The 20,646-nt window shown below is 41.3% G+C and overlaps 1 protein-coding gene across 3 annotated transcripts in view; it reads right to left on the reverse strand.

Annotated features, from left to right (window-relative positions):
* Positions 1-3,975: 3,975 nt before the first annotated feature.
* Positions 3,976-20,646, reverse strand: part of SYTL3 (synaptotagmin like 3) — a 41,424-nt gene continuing 24,753 nt past the window's right edge. For all 3 annotated transcript variants that reach the window (XM_072141373.1, XM_072141371.1, XM_072141374.1), the window contains 8 exons: positions 19,864-20,001; positions 16,731-16,909; positions 13,474-13,576; positions 10,097-10,267; positions 8,962-9,073; positions 8,778-8,883; positions 8,505-8,701; positions 3,976-6,643 (listed from right to left, as the gene is read on the reverse strand). In XM_072141373.1, coding sequence (XP_071997474.1) covers positions 6,513-6,643; positions 8,505-8,701; positions 8,778-8,883; positions 8,962-9,073; positions 10,097-10,267; positions 13,474-13,576; positions 16,731-16,909; positions 19,864-20,001 — 1,137 coding nt within the window. In that variant the 3' untranslated portion in view covers positions 3,976-6,512. The remainder of the gene's footprint in view (positions 6,644-8,504; positions 8,702-8,777; positions 8,884-8,961; positions 9,074-10,096; positions 10,268-13,473; positions 13,577-16,730; positions 16,910-19,863; positions 20,002-20,646) is intronic.

Genomic DNA, 20,646 nt, shown 5'->3' on the forward strand with positions numbered 1-20,646 from the left:
TTCCACCTGTGGATGTCGGGCTGTGAACACAATTTCCACCTGTGGATGTCGGGCCCTCATACCATCCTTATGGAGTTGGTTTCTAACCGTTTGTGCAGACACACACACACATTTCTGGCCCTCTGGTGGTCTGCTCTGGCAGTGCTAATCCTGTTCTTTCTTGTACAAAGGAGGAGGTAGTGGTCCTGCTGCTGGGTTGTTGCCCTCCTATGGCCCCTTCCAAGTCTCTTGGTTTATTGGCCTGTCTTCTGGTAGCGCCTCCAGGCTCTGGACACTATGTTAACCCCTTAAGGACGCAGGGTTTTTCGCCTCATTTCTCGCTCTCCAACTTCAAAAATCCATAACTTTTTCATTTTTCCGTGTACAGACCTGTGTGAGGGCTTATTTTGTGCGTAACAAATTTTACTTTCCCGTAATGTTATTTATTTTAACATGCCGTGTACTGCGAAGCTGAAAAAAAATTCCAAATGTGGAAAAATTGAAAAAAAAACGCACGTGCGTCACGTTCTTGTGGGCTCAGTTTTTACGACTTTCACTCTTCGCTCCAAATAACACGCCTACTTTATTCTTTGGTTCGGTGCGATCGCGGTGATACCAAATTTATACAGGTTTTATTGTGTTTTAATACATTTTCAAAAATTAAACGAATGTGTACACCGCGGTTATTAGCGGTGGGGGTTTTGTGCAAAATGCAAAAACCCCCACCTCTGTATGAAGAGGACTCAGCCCGTGAGCCCTCTTCATACATCCCTTATACCTCTGCGCCGTAGAGCTACGGCGCAGAGCGTTAAGGGGTTAACAGACACAGCAAACCTTCTGGCCACAGCTGGCAATGATGGGCGATTGTGGATGAGCTACACTACCTGAGCCAATTGTGTGTGTTATATGCGGTTCAAATACCGAGCACTGACTCACACTTTGCAATAGAATTATTTATGTTACAATACTCAGCTACATATAAATATTACTCACAGTTCCATAATATGCTGTAAATCTTTGCATGTAATGAGGACATATATGTCACAGTGAATATGATTAAGATCACAGGCTGGGCAATGTAAAAGGGTGGCACTGAAGGGCCCAAGGGTCTTCCCTTTCCAAAATAATAAAATTCTAAAACTATAAAAAAGGAAATATAACGTGGAATGTTCAAGAACGACAGAAATGTTCTCCTTTGTACAAAATGTTGCAATGTTTCACACTTGTAAACCATAATTGGCAGAGATACAATGTTGCACATTACTGGCAAAAATACAATATTGCACATATAGTCCGGATATTCCAATTACACTGAACGACAGGTTGTTGTAAACCCTAAATGTTTAGATACTGCTTATATCAAAGACATAGATGTAATAACTTGTAGTACGTATCTATAGTTCAATGGAATCTGTAAACACGGATGGTTACTTGTTTCAGGCAATAGTTAGCTATTGCTGACAGAGCAATATAAAAAACCCTGTGCAGGGGGAGCACATGGTCCAGCCCTAACGCTCCTTTTCAGGATTCTGTCTTCTTTGCCTCTCAGCAGTCCAGTCCAGACTACAGTCTGAGAGTGAAGAGAGAGTCAGTGCACAGCACACCTTTAGTGCTGAGACATAAACCAATCCCAAGAATGGAGACTTTAATCCAGAGCTGCAGCTTCCACAGTTTTGACACAGCTCCATTTCTATTTTCCCAGCCTACGTCTGTTACCAGTTCTTTATTCCTGAGGGCCCTTCTCCACGACCACTCTAGTAACAGAATCCAGATCTGCTGTTAGACCGCTCTGGCCCATTGCCTGCTACCTGTTGTTCAATAAAGAACCGTGAGTTGATTTGCACAATGTTGCCTCAGTCTGATCCGTGGATACGACTGTCTACCACCATGGGCTTCCCCATCCATTACCCAGGGACTCATCACCAAGCACCATGACATCAGCACACCCTAGGCTGCACTAGCCAGCCACTCTGGTATTGATGTAAGAATATATACAGAGTATGTGAGCAGTAGCGCCTCTATGTTTGCTAATGAAATGAACACCTAACATTTGCCTGTCATATCCTCGGCAACGCAAAGGCTTGGATCTGCAGCAGATCTGGAGAAAAATCCTTTGGCAAAGTCGGTCGCAGAATACTCCTGAACAAAGCCCAAGGTTAGTAACTTAATAACCCCCCACATGTCCCCTCCAACAAAAGTTCCCATATTGTATTGTACCCCTTTTTCCTGTGTTACCTCTGTGTTTTGACTACGTCTATGATTTTTCTTGTGTACTCTAAATGCTGGAGCCATAGACATCACAACTTCCTCAGGGATCAATAAAGCTTTATTGTACTGTATTGTAGTGTAAAGATGTATAGAACACACTGGGGGCACATGTATCAGTGTATTTCTAATGCCTCTTTTCAAAATTATCTGCTGTTTGCACACTAGTGTGTCCCTATGTATCACAGTCTGTGTTTTTGTTTGGTGATGTGAGTTTTTGCGTTTTTAGGCACATTTTAAAACATGTATGGAAGTCAGTATGGGCAAGCTGTACTTCCATTGGAAACTAAAGAGTCTCTAATTCTACTTAACAACCTAGTGTAGGTACAAAAAAATGTGCGAATACTCCCAAAAAGGTGAAAAAAAATCTTATAGTGCACAAAGAAAAGAAAAAAGCAAGTCAAAATAAAGATACATTTACCCCATTGCCAGCAACAAGCATTAGTTAAAGGAAATCTACCATCAATATCAAACATGATAAACCAGAGACACTGGGGCAAATATACAAAATACAGTGCAGTGTATACTACGTGCCGTTTCCTGTGTAGTGTGCAGGGGGCGCCAGATTCAGGATTTCTGGCGCCAGTTATTCATGAATCTGACACAAATATGGCGCAGACACTTCTTAAATTCATGTGCAGTTTACACAGAAAAGAACATGCAAAGTCCGCCAGAAAATGTCCTTACTAAATGTGCCCCACTGACTCATAAATCCAGCACCTGAATGTGGTAATCTTCTATATGTTATTCATGACATCCTTCCTTCTAAAATCAACTTTTAAAATTATGCTAATGAGCCTGAAGGGCTCTCTGCTGTGCTACCAGAGACCCTGTGGGCTGCAGCTTCACAGGTTGTTACACTATGCAGAGTACTAACCTCTCCCACTGTGTGCTGAAACTTCCACTGCTGTAGTGAGATTTCATCGGGCAGAGGGAGAGATGAGGTGCTGAGGGAGACTCTTGAGGTCAGATAGTGTAGCAGCCTGTGAAGCTACAGGATGGAGAGGCTCTGGTTACACCTAAGGTAGCACTTCAGGCTCAAGAGTATAATTTTAAACGTTGATTTTAGAGTAAAATAGGCCATGGATAACAAATATAAGAAGAATATCACAATCACAGTATCTATGAGATAGTGTTCCTGGTTCCACATGCTCGATTTTGATGGTAGATTTCCTTTAAAACAAGGCTAACTACAAGGTCATTTAGCATGTGCATTCTTTACAAGGGCAGTGAGGGTGCTAGATAAAGTATGTGAAATACCCAGTAAGATAAGAAGGTACAGGCATGCAAATAGTTTATTAAAACTATTTTATTCAAGGCAAAAGACATTCTATTATATGGTACATATTATGAGAAGACGCTCAGCAGGTGTGAATTCACTTGATAAACACTGCATTTCATTTATTCACTGTGTCTCCACATTGTCTTCTTTGACATTTAAAGAAAAAACTTACATAACCTATAAAAATACTATTCTGGAACATAAAAAATTCATACATAGCAGGTTGTTGTCAGCAGTGGTCGCCAAACAAGAACTTAAGACTCTCGGCTGGTGGTGATAGTACTGAGAATGCTTCACACGTAATGCAAAGATTCACTAAAACGGATATCACATGACTTCAGAACAGATGAGAACTATGGACCAAATGCAATAGAGCTATAGGTATAATACAGAAAACGGACATTAATATGGGTCACCTGCCCATTACTTCTAAGAACTCTTATGCCCCCCCCCCCCCCCCCCATTTTAAATCCATAAGCATTCAATGGACTTTATATCCTTCATTGGACCTAAAATGTTTTTTTGAAATACTTTCTACAAGATTTTGTTCCTCTGGATGACATAACCTGGCTTTCAATCTGTTTTATCTCAAAAGTCTCCAATGCGGTTGGGATCAGGGCTCTGTGAGAGCCTTTCACACCAAACTAAGGCCTCACGGGATATGGGGGCAGCTAGGCGCACAAATGGCGACTAATTACCGGACCCATTGATTTCTTTTGTTCACATTCCCCATGTGTCACCAGACTGTCAACGTGACAACCGACTGCACTGCATATTATAGAGCAAGTCCTGTACCTGCGGTAAGGCCAGTCATTTCTTACTGACATGGGCAGATTGACCAGAGCTCACCTGCCGATCCCTAAGTGCCACAAACACAGGCCTGTTGTTTGCTGCCTGCAAAGAGCACACCGTGATGTACAAGAGGCAGAACCTAACTAGTTACTTGTCACAGCACATAGCCAGTTACCACTCCAGAGCCAGCACTTTGGTTTACACAACTCCATTCAAAGCTAGCCATTGTGCTGTCATGATAGGCTTGTATTCTTGGCGTTGGAAACCCATGCTATAAAACCCCTGCTAAGTGTTGGTGACTTTTAAATGTGGGCCCCATTTATCAGACATACAAGCCATGATTTACCTGGGAATTGTGGTTTCTCCAACCTCTTATGCTGGTTGGGCAGAGAGGGGAGCAGTGCCAGGGCATCAGGGGCAGATTAAGACTGCCATAGGCCCTGGGCTGTATGCATACAATAGCCCCTACAAGTTTTGAATGACTGTCTACATCTGGTACTAGAATCAATCTTCTTGGAGAATGGAAGATGTGTCACTTCTGTCTGCTATCATTCTGCTGTTTCAGGACCTTCAAAGGTCCTGAAATGGCTGTTGTAAACATGTGCATATAGATCAGTAACAGATGTACAGAGATTGCATGGGTAAAGGTCCATCTCCTATATTGTGTGACAGGGCACATTACCTGTAGCCTGTTCCTATTCAGGTGTAGTTATGGCTCAATTCTATGCCTGGCCATACCTGGCATAGGCGTGCCCTGAAGCTGTAGCATAGCGATGGGACTCATCAGGAGGCCAGAGCCAGCGAGTTCTGGGGGGCAGCGTAGAGCAAACATATGATAAATGTGCCACTATGTGTTTTAGCATGTTTCAACCCCGCTTTGTACACTTTGGGCTACCCTATTTCAATAATACCACTCACACTTGTGTATGCAATATCCGATTATAGTACTGCTGTGGATTGTTTGTAAAGGCAGACTGGCAAGGTTCTAGATGGGGCTGAAATAAACACCTCAATACAATTATTAAGCTCTGTCCCCCAGTAGTTTTGTCCGTATAGTATACATGCAATGTTTACTGCAAGCTTGTGTAGTGTGTAGTGTCCACCGCTGAAACAATACTGCACCACAATACAATACAGCACCACAAAAAAAAAAATCACCGCCACAACATCATCAGCCAGCCTTCCATTTTTTTGTGGAACCATAAAAACAGATGCACAATTATTGCAGGAATACAACTATTGATAATGATGACATACAGGCCACAAAAACATTAAGGGGAACATTTAATAAGGGTCCGCGGACCGTATTTTCATTGGGTTTCCCAAGTTTTTGCATTTTGCTCCGCATTTAACAGGGGTTTTTGCCGCACGCAATCGGATTTTGGAGCAAACGCGACTTTCATGAGACACAAATCAGGGGCGTGGCCGCCGGACAACCCGACTGATGTGCCACAAGCCATCTACTTACATGTACCGGGAAAAAGAAAGTGAACTCCGGCGAACCTGAGCGGGGAAGCGGCGACACATGCAGGAAAGACGCACGATCTTAGTGAATCGCTGCAGCTCCGAATCCTTGTCTCGGGGATCGTGACAGGACGGGTAAGTAAATGTGCTCCATTATGTTGTTTGTGGAAACAGCACACATTTGTGTGCAGGTAGCCTTATTCAATATTCCAATGTTACTTTTAAATCCGATAATATTTTTATTTTTTACAAATCAATATCTCTTGGCATGTAGGAAAACCTTGCCTTTTAGCTGCTTATAACTAACTCAGCTTTAGAGAAAACGTAGGAAGATGTTAGTCTCTGCCCACATCACTGCTGCTGAGGAAGATTTCTGACAAATAGATTCAGAACAGAAAATTGAATGATAAATTCCACTTAAAAACTGTTAGAAACTGAAATCAGAATTTAGTCTTGCCACAGACAAATAAACTATCATTTGCTGCTACATGCCACAAGGCCATTCTCTGTTTCTGATCAGTGGTTTTCAATACCACAATTCATCTGGAACTTCATCACTACTAACTTGCACATTATAGTAAATCTTCTCTTGTCTGATATACTGTTATTGAATTGAAAATCAATTGTAGTTTTTTCTAACCAGTACTACTTTACCATATGAACATATATATGATAAGCCTATGAATATAAGCAAGTGTAAGTATGGCAAAGCAGAACATGGATGTGAAAGTCAAAAGTGAAAAATCCCTTTGTTGGCCTGTAATAGAAGAGATTCTTCCATCCATTCATTTGGTGTACTGAGTAGCTGCTCCCATAAAAGATGCGCCGATTGGTGGCAGTCGCTGGCGCTGTCATCCTCACCTGAAAGAAAACTTATGTTTAAAGTATATCTATGTGCTACATATATCTTTTGGTGGGTGTAGATAATTCCCTTATGGTCAATACTGCCAAATGTTCAGTGCCAATGTCTACAGCAGTATGTGTCTGAAGAAGGTACTTAAAAGGAAATGTTCTACTTCATTTAACTTCTACAAAGCTCCAGAACTTTATCATAGAAAATAGCTGGCTCATTCCTTTTAAAGATTACTTTTATGTTAAAGTGTTAAGCACCCGACATGCACTTCTAACCCGCTAGTTGCCTCCTCCGGCCCTCCCTTCCCGTTGAAAACAGACAGCAGAAAAGGGGGGACAGCGAACAGGTTCAGAAGTGCTGCGGTGGAGTGATGCTGGAGCCCGGAGGGGTTCTGACAATGTTCCCCAGAGCCCTTCAGTGTCATTAACATAAGGATAAATGTTATTTTTTGTCTATGATAAATGAAGTAAGTGGTAGTTTTCATTTAAATGGGGTATAATAGCTCCCATATTCCTACTCATGTAGGGCCTTCTGGACACAGAGTGCAGTTATACAGGACGTATACAAGAATGGTCTGTCGGTGCACTCATTTCTTTTTACACCCAGTTTTATGGAAGATAAGGTACATGAATCTACTCCCAGAATACCACTTTGGGCATATTGGAGCGGGGAGCGTGAAATTTGGTTAAACAGCAGAGACTATAGTAGAAAACTCTGCCAGTTCAGGTCTGGTCTGCACTCGTATTTACTAAGCAGCTGGAGCTTCTTAGTACATACAGGCGTCACCGGAGGGGGGAATTTCAGACTGGCGTTCAAAATGCCAGTCTTATTTCCCCTCAGTGTGTTCTTCCACTTCACCTATCACAATTATCACACAGTCATTTTTTATAGAAAAACAGCTTAGAAAGATGAAAACGGGTGCAGCAGTAGATTTGGCTGCATCACAGGTAAGCCACGCCAGATATATCAGGAGGCTCTTGCCTGCCACACCTGCCATAGAATTGTGCTTTACCCTGTGGTCAACAGGAACAGACTCTTCTCACCCCTCCTCACCTACTTGTAGATGTAAGGGGGTAAATAGTCACAATTCCTGGTTGTGCATAGTAAACTGGCATACAAGTCATGCTAAAAAATTTTCTGAGGTTATGTCTTCATTTGGGACCCTTTTTAGTCATAGCATAGACCCTGCAGACCAAGTCTATTTATAGTATTACTCAGATGGCCATGGCTTAAGAAGATTGCATCTGATACTACAGGGGGAATGAAAAGCAGCCAATGGCAAGACCCCCTCGGTATTAGCTGCTGATCTTCAGAACAAGTAAACTGATTAGAGTATGACTAGAGTATCCCTAGTATAGGGATAGTATATGGTTAGTATATATAATCAATTGTCTAAATGGTCCATCTCACCCCTAATTGTTTATTTCACACCAATTCTCATAAACTTATAAATTCTTACAACAGGTAACATATACTATGCCTACAAGTCTTAAAGTTCTTTGTGACCAGTTCACACCACATTTAGCAACCCAATATCTATGTATAGGCTCATTGCCACAGTTAGAAAGAGGGTGTTCTATAAACTGTTCATGTGATGAATATATAATTTTTTCTCATGGCTGACATTGCACAGATTGTGTTGATGAACTATTAAAAATATAAAATATATTATTCATATATAAAGTTATGGTCAAATCAATAGGAATCATATACTAATAAAAGGTAGATTATTTCCAAAATAGAACTCAAAATCAGAGATTTCAGATGAACTTGTAAATGTTGTTAATATAATAGTGCTTTGGCCTTTATACCTCCCTCCATGTATCTCCCTACTTTTGTGGGTAAATGTCAGGAATGATTATACTCTACCTGTGCTCAATGTGGCTCCGCCAAGAAATCGCTCATTCAAGCCTTGATCCCATACAGTGAGGTCCAGCCTAGACTTTCTGAGATCACTTGGATTAGTTATATTATAAATCATTGTGTGATTCCATTCTGGACAGGGTTGTCTTCTCAGCACTGGAGTCTTTTGCTTTACTTCTTGCTTATTTGTCAGAACAAGACAACTGGTCAAATCAAGAAACACACTGTTATTTGTAGCTGAATCTTGTATAAAATTCGAAATCTTAGATGTCAATGTACCTTTTGACAAAAGGGCTCAAAAAACCATCTGGTCTCAATGACAAGTTGCTGGCACTTTTTATTACAACATGGAGCTGGACCACTTCAAAATGCCTTACATCTGTACCTGCATCATGAACAGTGGTTAATAAAACGGATTCTACAATACAAGAAAATAATATTTTTATAGCCTCAAATTTCTTACCATCTGGTAAATTCTCATACAGAAACGTTCTAGAAAATGGGGGTATTTCAAGCCTGAGTCTCACACACAGTTCTCCGTGATATTGTAATGTCAGATCTTCAGTCCTTTTTGGCTACAAAATAAAATTTTTTAATTATGTTTTTAAAAACAGAAAACATTACATTTGGTGGTGGTGGAAAGTCAAGCCCCATGTATTTGTTTTCATGGGTTTTTTGTCTTGTGAATGTATTAAATATTCTCTGTCTGTCTTCTACTGCTGTATTAATATAAGCTGCATGTATTGTCTTGTCTATTTTAACAATTTCTTACATATTGTGCTAAGTTATAGGTTATCTTAAGAATTCTCTTTGGATACTGTAGCCATGTAAATTTACTAACAGTATGTTGTTACACCAAGTCAATGGTGGAACTACTGATGTAACAGCTGATCGCCTGGCTCAATGGCTGCCAATGGCTTCTGGAGCACAAAGGCTCCCCTCTCCATCACTGAGCCTCTGTTGCTGCTAGCATAATACCATAGACAGGAGTGTCTGGATAAGTCCAGCTATTATGAAGTAATCTGATGCTGCTTACATTAGCTACTTTGGACAAGTTATTTAATGAGGGGAACATTCAGTAAAGTTATACATCTGCCTGCTGTAGCCTTTCTCTGAGATGCTCAAAACATTCACTTTCTAGGTTTAGTGTTATAGGGAACCTACCTATGAAGGTAGATGGGGGGGTAGGTGCATCTATTGGATGTGAGGATAGCCCTTTTAAGGGCTAATCCTCACATCCCCACAATATTTTACTAACTTTTATTTCGCTAATATGTACATTTTGTAAAAGGCTAATGGGGTGTGGAGTTGCCGGAGCTGAGGCTACACGGCGCGGCTACTCCACTCCCCAGTAGCCTCTTTGACCCTCCTACCAGATAACTTTGGTTATCGGTTTTTAAGCCAGCACCGATGCACCACAATCCGATCGGGTGTGCCAAAATCCTGGGGCAATTTGGCGCAAAATGGAAATATTCGGGAAACCCGTCAAAAGTGCAGCGTTCGGACCCTTAGTAAATGAGCCCCAATGTGTGCAAAAGTTGAGTCAAGTTGGTACCCTATAGGGAAAAATAACAATACTGTATATTACTGTATCATACCTTTGCTTTCAGCTGGTACCAAGCAAATGATTTTGTTGAATTGTCCTCAAAATCCCAAAATTCCAATGGAATAAACACTTCTCCTAGGAAAACTTTTCTCTTCAGTCTGCCAGCATGCCACACTGATATCTGAAGAGTTCTTGTCTCCAGCTGTGAGCGGTCAACTGTATACTGCACACAAAGAATATTTAGCAGTATGTTACCTAATGTAGTAAACTGATGTTCCTTTTTTTATTGTGTTGGATCTGTGCAAGACATCACCTTCTTCAAGCACAAACATAGGACATATTTCCATTTCTTTCAACAGAACCATGTTCATGTACAGTATTCATGTCTGAATACGCAGAGGAGATAGATAACACCGAAAAGCCATTAAAGAGGCTACCAGACTAAATAATGAACCTGTACTAGAGGGACTGTCATGGAACATGTACAAAATACAAGACAGAATAAAACTACAAAATATGAGCAAGGACTCAGTCCTCTCCCATCAGCCTGGTTGCTAAGAACCATTCATAGAGTGAAAGAGAAGGGAACTGAGATGCAGTGTAGGGACTGAGGGGTCCCAGATGGGTGAGGGGTTTAGCTATGCACTAGTTCTGGTTTCTGCTCAGTAATTACAGGAAGAAGCAGCAGGTCCATCATTCTACTTCTGTGTGCTATGTCTTCTCCATTCTCTGTACTCCCTCTCTGACACATACATTCTGGCAGGTAGTGTATACAGTAAAATATGACTAGACACTGTGTATAAAAATTTTTCCTATGGTATCATATAGTATGAGGCTGTATTAGACTTTTTGTCTGGGGTTACAATTATAAAATATACAGTTCTGACTTACATACAGATTCAACCTAAGAACAAACCTACAGAACCTATCCTGTACGTAACCCGGGGACTGCCTGTACAGGCGGTTCCCTACTTAAGGACACCCGACTTACAGACAACCCATAGTTACAGACAGACCCCTCTGACCTCTGGGGAAGCTTTCTGAATGCTTTACTATAGTCCCAGACTGCAATGATCAGCTGTAAGGTGTCTGCAATGAAGCTTTATTGATAATCCTTGGTCCCATTACAGCAAAAAATGTTTAACCCCTTAAGGACGCAGCCATTTTACAGCTTAAGGCTCAGTCCCATTTTTTGGATTCTGACATGCGTCGCTTTATATGGTTATAACTTTTGAACACTGTTACTTATCAAAGCGATTCTGAGATTGTTTGTTTGTTTTTTCCCCACATGTTGTACTTCATTTTAGTGGTAAATTTTGGCTGATAAGTTTTGCGTTTATTTACAAAAAAAAAGAAAACATGATGAATTTTCTGAAAAATTTGCCATTTTTGAAATTTGAAATCATTGCGTTTTCAGGCAGATAGATTTACCACCTAAATAAGTTGCTGAATAACATTTCCCATTTGTCTACTTTACATTTTCATAATTTTTGAAATGTCTGGATAATTTATTTTGATGTCACCGGCTTACAAATCGAATATCGCTTTTCCGGATTTTCAGAATTGACTATTTTGGGGATAAATACAGTTTTGAATGAAAATTTACATATTTAGCATCAAAACCCCCCATATAACCAACCCAATTTCAAATCTGCACCCCCTCAAGCTATCAGAAACAGATTTTACGAAGATTGTTAACCCCTTGAGATCTTCATAGTAATTACATCAAAATGGAGGCGAAATTTAGAATAGTCAAATTGTGCCGGTTATACGTTCATTTAGCCCTAAAATTTACACATTTCCAAAAGATAAAAATACAAAACCCACCATACAATTTGTTCTACAATTTCTGCCGAGTGCAGAGACCCCCCATATGTGGCCGTGACTTGTTTTATGGGCGCACAGTGAGGCGCAGAAGGGAAGGAGCACCCTGCAGCTGCCAGGATTTTACTTTCCTCATTGGCCTCTTTTGAAGGCTGTAAAATTTTCACTTTTGCGCTATTAGGGCCATGTGATGGCATTTTTTTTGCGGGATGAGATGCTTTTTCCAATGTTACCATTTTGGGGTTGGTATCACCTATTGTTGAAAATTTAGGAACTTCTTTTTGAGAGCAGGAGTAGAAAAGCATCAATTCTCTACTGGTTTTTTTACTTTTTTTTTTTGTGGTGTTCACCGTATAGACTAATAATCATATTATCTTCATTCTATGGGTCGATACGATAACGGGGATACCAGACACGAATATATTTTCTTGCGTTTTACTAAATTTGTAAAATAAAACCCTATTGTGGGGAAAAATCTATTATTTTTGTATTGCCATCTTCCAAGTGGCATAACTTTGTTACGTTTTTGGCTACGGAGCTGGTTGATGGCTTGTACAACGGGACACGTTGTACTTTGCACCAGTATCATTCGAGAGTACATATGTTTTTTTGATCACTTTTTATAGCATTTTTTGTGGGATTGAATAGGTAAAAATCATAATTTTTGGAGGGTTTATAACAGTTTTCTTTTACGGCGTTCATCGTGCGGGTTCAATAATTATTTATTTTTATTCTACGGGTTGTTACGGACGCGGTGATACTATATATGTGGGGTTTGTGTTATGATTTAGACTTTTTTTTTAGTTATATGTCTCTTTATATGTTTTGGGGCTTTTGGGCATTTTTGGTGATTTATTACTTTATTTTTTTATTGAATAATTTTTTTTTTACTTTTTCAATTTTTCCACCATGGGAAATGAACAAGCAATCATCTGATTGCTTGTTCATAATAATACCCTGCAATACTTATGTATTGCAGGGCATTATCAGTGTCAGCCTATGCACTTGCATAGGGTGGCACTCTGCCAGTAAGATGACGTCACAGACGCCATCTTACCGGCAGTTCCTGCAGGTAACACTGGGGTCCAGATCGGACCCCAGTGATACCGTAGCAATGATCGGTGCCCCCCGAAAATGATTCGGGGGGGGCGATCGTGGGGGAAAGACCCCCCAGATGCATGTTAGATGCCGCGGTCGCGATGACCGCGGCATTTAACGGGTTAATCACCTGCGATCAGAGACAACTCCGATCGCGGGTGTTACACTGGGGTGCCGGCTATCAGTCACAGCCGGCACCCCGTGTTTCTCGATGCCGGTTCGGCTCAAATTTTGAGCTGAACCGGCATCGGCTCAGCGTCCGATATATCGGACGCTGAGCGCTAAGTCACTGAGCTCAGCGTCCGATATATCGGACGCTGAGCGTTAAGAGGTTAAACTCCAATTGTCACTGGGGCCATATTTTTTTTTGTCTGGATCTACAATGATAAAGTATACAGTTTCGACTTACATACAAATTCAACTTAAGAACAAACCTCCAGACCCTATCTTGTACGTAACCCGGGGACTGCCTGTATATTACAAAAAAAAATTTGATGTGCAGTTTACCTTTAAACATTCATTAAATGATGGATCAACTGTATTTTTCCTAACACTGGTTTTTGTTTTACTGCTTGGAGATTTATCAGGAAGCAGGTAAGTCTTAACATACCTAGAATAAAAAAGAAACAACACAGGGGATAAATAAAACTATTTGGATTTGGTAGAAGCAGCCAGAGGACTAAAAGAAGTTCTATAAGACCAAAAGTTCTGAGACAGAAATGCAGACCATTAGCAGAATACACTGTTTTGGTGCCAAAACACTGGCTACAGAAATACCACATATGCAAAAATATGCGCCACTTGCCCAGTGCAAAGGTTCCAGAAGTGGTCTGCCTCCATTTGATCAAAAGAAACTTCTACATACAAGTGTAGTGGTACAGTAGGGCACAATAAATAATACATTTCATTAATAAATTGTATTATTTTTCATAGTGAAAATTTTTCCTTGATAGTTCTAGCTTATGCCAACATATAGAGGTTTCAAAATTATGTTTATTCTACATCTTTAAATAAATAGAAGCACCTGAAAAATTAGAATTTGTTGTTGTAACCCTTATTTTGGTGCCATTTGCTGGAACCATTCCTGTCATGGAAAATGTGTACTGTAAGTGGCATTTTCAATCCTGCTAGACAAGAAGAAAGTGAACTGTCTACAATTTTGTTCTTTTAACTGCAGGTTTTTTTTCTTTCTTCTCCAGTACACAAAAAAATCTTATATTTCATAGCTCTATAATAAATTATATAATGTGTCATGCACCCATAAATAAGCTATCATTTCATTCATCAAGGGGGAAGAATACATTATTTTATGAATTCGTTGGGGGTACCATTGGACACTACCCCGAATCAGGGTAAGCGGATTGTGTGAGATCTGGGTGGGATACTTTGGACTCATTGGGGCAGATTTATCAAGCTGTCTGAAAGTCAGAATATTTCCAGGTGCCCATGACAACCAATCACAGCTCCCCTTTAAAATATTCATGAGCACTGGTAAAATGAAAGCTGAGCTGTAATTGGTTGCCATGGGCAACTGGAAATATTCTGACTTTCAGACACTTGATAAATCTGCCCCATTATCTTCTATGTGCATTACTTGAGAAATCCAGCATTGTTTGTCCCTTGGGATAGTCTGTGACTTCTTCTTGTATATCTGTAACACAGTTTGTAAACTTGAGGATTGACCAGTACCATACTGCCCCCGTGGTTATGTACTCAGAAAAAATGATAAAAATTGGGGCTAATGGTATGGGGCGCTGGACGGCCTTAACCGGTGGAGGGTCTACACCAGAAGATTGTTGACTGATTCTACTCACACAATGGACATTTATTGAGGATAAAACAAAGAGCAAAATAAATTGCTAAAACAGCTACAGAAATAAAATACAATAAAGATATTTTTGTCCAAAAAAATGACGCGTTTCGGGAAGGTTCTCTTCTTCTGACTAAAAAATGGACATGTAACAACAATCTCAGATCAGCAGATATAAAAGGCCAAACTCATTAAGTTAATAGGGGAGAGGTTTAGGGAACACCCAATCCAGTTAAGAGAAATGATGTGCATGTAAGAACAGAGAGGATCTAAAGGTGTATAATATTAGGATTAAAATTAATAATGATATCAGAAGTAAATTACATGAGGAGCGTTGTAACTCTTGGGTAGGCCATGCCTGCGGCTGCGCACAAAGAGGATCCTACTGCCCGGGAAAAGTGGCGCATGCACCGGAGATCGATAGTGGACTGAGTAATCGCGCATGCGCACCTCCGCGTCCTCTGAGGTGCGCATGTGCGATTACTCGGTCCACAATTTGTTATGCAATTTCTCCCGAGTACGGAGACACCCGTGTGGATGTTACTTCCTGCAGAAGGGAAGAAGTGCCAGTTTTATCCTATAGAACAGTGTTGGCGAACCTTTTAGCGGCCGAGTGCCCAAACTGCAACCCAAAACCCCCCTTACTTATCGCAAGGTGCCAACCAAAAATTTAAGCAGTAACTTATTGCTCCCTGTTTTTAACAACTTTCAATCAAATTGGCCTCCAGGGGACAGCAACACAGAATAAATCTGGAAAATTTCCGATGTCCCTCTGTACACAGAAATTTGTGGGGCCGGCAGGAGGTCCTCTAAAGATTATTCGGCCCTGTCCACTCATTCTCCCTCCCTAAAGTCCCAAGTAGCGAAGAATCACTTTAATATATGACTGAAAGCAGCATCTTTTAAGTTGCATGGAACTGCAGAAAGATTCTTTGAGTCATGTCTGGTGCGCTGGGGAGATGGCCCGGGTGCCCAAAGAAAGGGCTCGGAGTGCCGCCTCTGGCACCCGTGCCATAGGTTCGCCACCACTGCTATAGAATGTAGTGGATTTTCAGTTTCCTCATTGTCCCCCTTTTGTAGGCTATACATTTTAAAGTTTTTCTGTTAGTGGGGCCATGAGTTTGTTGAAAAATTATTAACTTTTTTGGGGGTGGAGGACTAGAAAAGCAAAATTTTTCTGACTTTTCTAATTTTTATTCTATAAGTCAGTACGATGATGTGGATGCACAATTATCATTCTAGAGAATATACTTTTTTTATCACTTTTTTGTGGGATGAAATAGGTGAAAATCAGAATTTTTGGTGGGTTTTTAACAGCGTTCATCTTGTGGGTTCAGAAATGATTCATTTTTATTCTACGAATTATTACGAAAGTGGTGATACTATATGTGTGGGGATGGTGTTATGATATTGAACTTTTTCACATTATATGTCATTTTATCTGTTAATGTGGATTTGGGGCATTTTTATTAATTTATTTATTATTGAATAGTTTTTTTTACTGTTAGTTAGCTGAAGACCCATGTGTTATGATTCTAGTGTCCAGGGCTCAGCATCCAATATATCGGACGCTAAGTGTTAGGGCAAAAGGGGCCCCATGGAGAAATCTGCTATGGGGCCCAGCCTCTCCTAGTTAAGCCCCTGTGTATGAGGGCTTGTTAAATTGTCTGTAATTTACTGGGAAACTGATCAAATTTAAATAGTTTTGTCAGAATACCTCTAAAAAATGTTTAAAACTGACAAAAAGAAATTCTCTTTGCATTGCCATATTCTGACACTTGTTTTCATACTTTGGTATGTAGTTATTTAAGATGTTGTTTTTTGCGGATAAGATGACATTTTTATTGATTCAATTTTGAAAACTGTCCAACCTTTATATTACTTTTGATTTACATTTATATGGATCAAGAAATGGAGAAAAATAATTTCCTATATAAAATAGGATACATCTTACGGATTGCATTTCTTCTTCTTCTCTTCCCCATGAGCTAAGTTTTTACATGCTTTGATCAGGATCTCCAGCGTGCAGGTCTTCTGGTTGTATGTGATTGCAAGTTCTATTTCTCCAGTCACATTGGCATTGTCAATGCTGCCAACGTCAGTGCTGACACTATTGATGCTTGTCATGCTAGACTGAAAAAGTTAACACAATCATGATTTTCAAATACTATACAACATCTAACATAGTCAACATTAGACAGTTGAGAAGATGAGAAAACTTCATAAATATTACAAATAATACATACATCTGTAGATGATGAAAATTGATATTTGTAATCATAATTAATACAATGTATCAATGCATATGCATCTGAACCAGTGTGAATCTGTGGAATAATTTTTCCACAGAAAAATGTTTATTTATTGGGTGCTCAACCTGCTTCTATCTAATGAATATGACCACTTTAGATATAAGTAATTGCTAAGGCTGCCTTCACACTAAAAGTAGTCTTCACACATTAAGGTCACATTCACACTGCCATGTGGGGGATGTACCGTATATACTCGAGTATAAGCCGACCCGAGTATACGCCGAGACCCCTAATTTTTCCACCAAAAACTGGGAAAACATATTGACTCGAGTATAAGCCGAGGGTGTGAAATGTATTGGTCACAGCCCCCCCCAGTATATAGCCAACCAGCCCCCTATAGTATACAGCCAGTCCAGCCTGCCCCCAGTAGTATACAGCCAGTCCAGCCTGCCCCCAGTAGTATACAGCCAGTCCAGCCTGCCCCCAGTAGTATACAGCACTGCCCCCAGTAGTATACAGCACTGCCCCCAGTAGTATGCAGCACTGCCCCCAGTAGTATGCAGCACTGCCCCCAGTAGTATGCAGCACTGCCCCCAGTAGTATGCAGCACTGCCCCCAGTAGTATGCAGCACTGCCCCCAGTAGTATGCAGCACTGCCCCCAGTAGTATGCAGCACTGCCCCCAGTAGTATGCAGCACTGCCCCCAGTAGTATGCAGCACTGCCCCCAGTAGTATGCAGCACTGCCCCCAGTAGTATGCAGCACTGCCCCCAGTAGTATGCAGCACTGCCCCCAGTAGTATGCAGCACTGCCCCCAGTAGTATGCAGCACTGCCCCCAGTAGTATACAGCACTGCCCCCAGTAGTATGCAGCACTGCCCCCAGTAGTATGCAGCACTGCCCCCAGTAGTATGCAGCACTGCCCCCAGTAGTATGCAGCACTGCCCCCAGTAGTATGCAGCACTGCCCCCAGTAGTATGCAGCACTGCCCCCAGTAGTATGCAGCACTGCCCCCAGTAGTATGCAGCACTGCCCCCAGTAGTATGCAGCACTGCCCCCAGTAGTATGCAGCACTGCCCCCAGTAGTATGCAGCACTGCCCCCAGTAGTATGCAGCACTGCCCCCAGTAGTATGCAGCACTGCCCCCAGTAGTATACAGCACCCTAGCCTGCCCTGTGTGGTATACAGCCTGCCCCCAGTAGTATACAGCACTGCCCCCAGTAGTATACAGCACTGCCCCCAGTAGTATACAGCACTGCCCCCAGTAGTATACAGCACTGCCCCTAGTAGTATACAGCACTGCCCCCAGTAGTATACAGCACCTTAGCCTGCCCCGTGTGGTATACAGCCTGCCCCCAGTACCATACAGCCTGCCCCCAGTAGTATACAGCACTGCCCCCAGTAGTATACAGCACCCTAGCCTGCCCCGTGTGGTATACAGCCTGCCCCCAGTACCATACAGCCCAGCCTTCCCCCGGTAGTATACGCCTGCCCCCAGTAGTATACAGCTTGCCCCAGCATTAAAAAAAATAATAAATGTATATACTCACCCTCCGGTGGCCCCGATGTGCAGCGCTGCTCCCCCGATGTCTGCGCGGCTCGTCTTCAGGCTTCCGCGCCCGTCTTCTTTCTTCTGCCGGGCGCCGCCATTGCTCTCTCTCTCGGCCGGCGCCTAGTATGACGAAGAACAATGGCGGCGCCCTGCACAAGAAAGAAGACGAGCGTGGAAGCCTGAAGACGAGCCGCGCGGACATCGGGGGAGCAGCGCTGCACATCGCGGCCACCGGAGGTTGAGTATATACGTTTATTATTTTTTAAGTGTTTTTAACTCGTATATGACTCGTGTATAAGCCGAGGGGACGTTTTTCAGCACATTTTTTGTGCTGAAAAACTCGGCTTATACACGAGTATATACGGTATATACGGCTGACATACGCCGTATATACACCCCCCCATAGACGGCAATAGGCACATGGCGTTGTACAGGAGCGTACATTGCCCTTCCGTGGCCGGGGAAAAGATAGGGCATGTCTTATTTTTCCCCAGAATATGGGGCCATGCATTGCTATGGAGCAGGGCGGCCAACGTGTGCCCGCCGTGCTAAAAAAAAGCAAATAAATAAATAAACATATTGGAGGAATTTATCATGGCTTGTTTGCCAGTCTTCAAAGATCCAGGGAAGGTTGCAGCAGAATTCATAGACAAAAATATACCAAATTAATGGCAGAATTGTAGTTGCACAGAATAAAGTTACCATGCTACTTATTTAACACCATGAACATCATAAAATTAAACTTCAAGTGGTGCCTTTAAAAAACTTGTCTCAGCCTGCAAAAAGCAAGCCCTCATTAAGTTTGGGAAAATTAAAAAGTTATAGCTTTTGGAAGATGAAAAATAACAAAACATAATAGGACTTTTGAGGCCTAAAAGAAGCTGGCTGTATAAGCGTTAATATCTACGGAGTGAGTAAATTGCGTTTGACCTCTTGAAGATAAGAAAAATTTTAATCGTCTTGCAAACACTTCAACTGTTTTATGAGGTTTAAAATGTTTGTCATGGGGAATGAAGTTACTGTTGGAAGGATGCCTGCACTGCACTTTTCAACAAAGGCACTGTGGAAGGGGAGAGGAAACGGAGTAAGGTTTATTGTGTCTGTGCTTGATGACTAAATGAATCTTCACTAGTAAAGTTCTTTATTATTATGAATTTTAATATTGCTACACGGGTAGTTTCTTCATTTATTGATGGTTTGAATACCTAAATGTTTTAAATTAATTAATGCATAAATACTATTCTGTATGTATACAAATTTTCACTGCTAATCCAATTATACGTACCCTTTTCAAACTTCCAAAGAAAAGTGTCTTGTTTGGGTCATCAGTTTCCTTTGTCTCTTGACTTGGATCACTTCTGATTTCATGTACTTCTTCTCTGGCTTTGTGAATAAGCTGGTGTAGACTTGGGGACTTTTTCAACTGTTAAAAAGCATTATATAATTATTATTTACAGGGTAAGTTTACAGAGGCGCTGACAGATTAAAGTGAATCTGTCAGTAGTTTTAACCATACAAAGCTGAAGACAGTGTTAGGACCATACCTTTGTGTGCATTGTAATTACCAGTAGGACTGTGAAAAATGCAATTATATTCCAGGATTGTAACTGGATCTGAAGCGCTCACTGATGTGTGAGATCTCCTCAATGTACTGCTGCAGAGCCCTTCCACTCCCCTCTATGTAATTGCTGTAATATTCAAACAGAATCCTGCTAGAGCAGAGAGGAGGGGGTGTGCTGTGTTCAGTGAAGAGATCTCCCAAACCATTGCTCAGAATCCAGCTACAATCCTGAAATATAAATAAGCCAACAAAATATGGATCTGTGGTCCATTGTTTGCACTTTGCATGTCATTGAAAAGTGAAGGTCACTCACGTGCAAACTTGGGGAGAAATAGAACCTGCTCTGAGTTTTGCGGTTTGGGCAGTCGGCTCATAAACTGCGCTGTGGAAACCACATATGTGTTCATGGAGGCTAGCTCATTCAAACTCTAACATGAAAGGCCAATTGTTTATTGATACTGGGAAAATTAGGAAAAAAATATACTTAGCCCCAATGGAAGGCCTGCT

This window comes from Engystomops pustulosus, chromosome 3 (assembly GCF_040894005.1).
Source record: "Engystomops pustulosus chromosome 3, aEngPut4.maternal, whole genome shotgun sequence".
Lineage (NCBI taxonomy): Eukaryota > Metazoa > Chordata > Amphibia > Anura > Leptodactylidae > Engystomops > Engystomops pustulosus.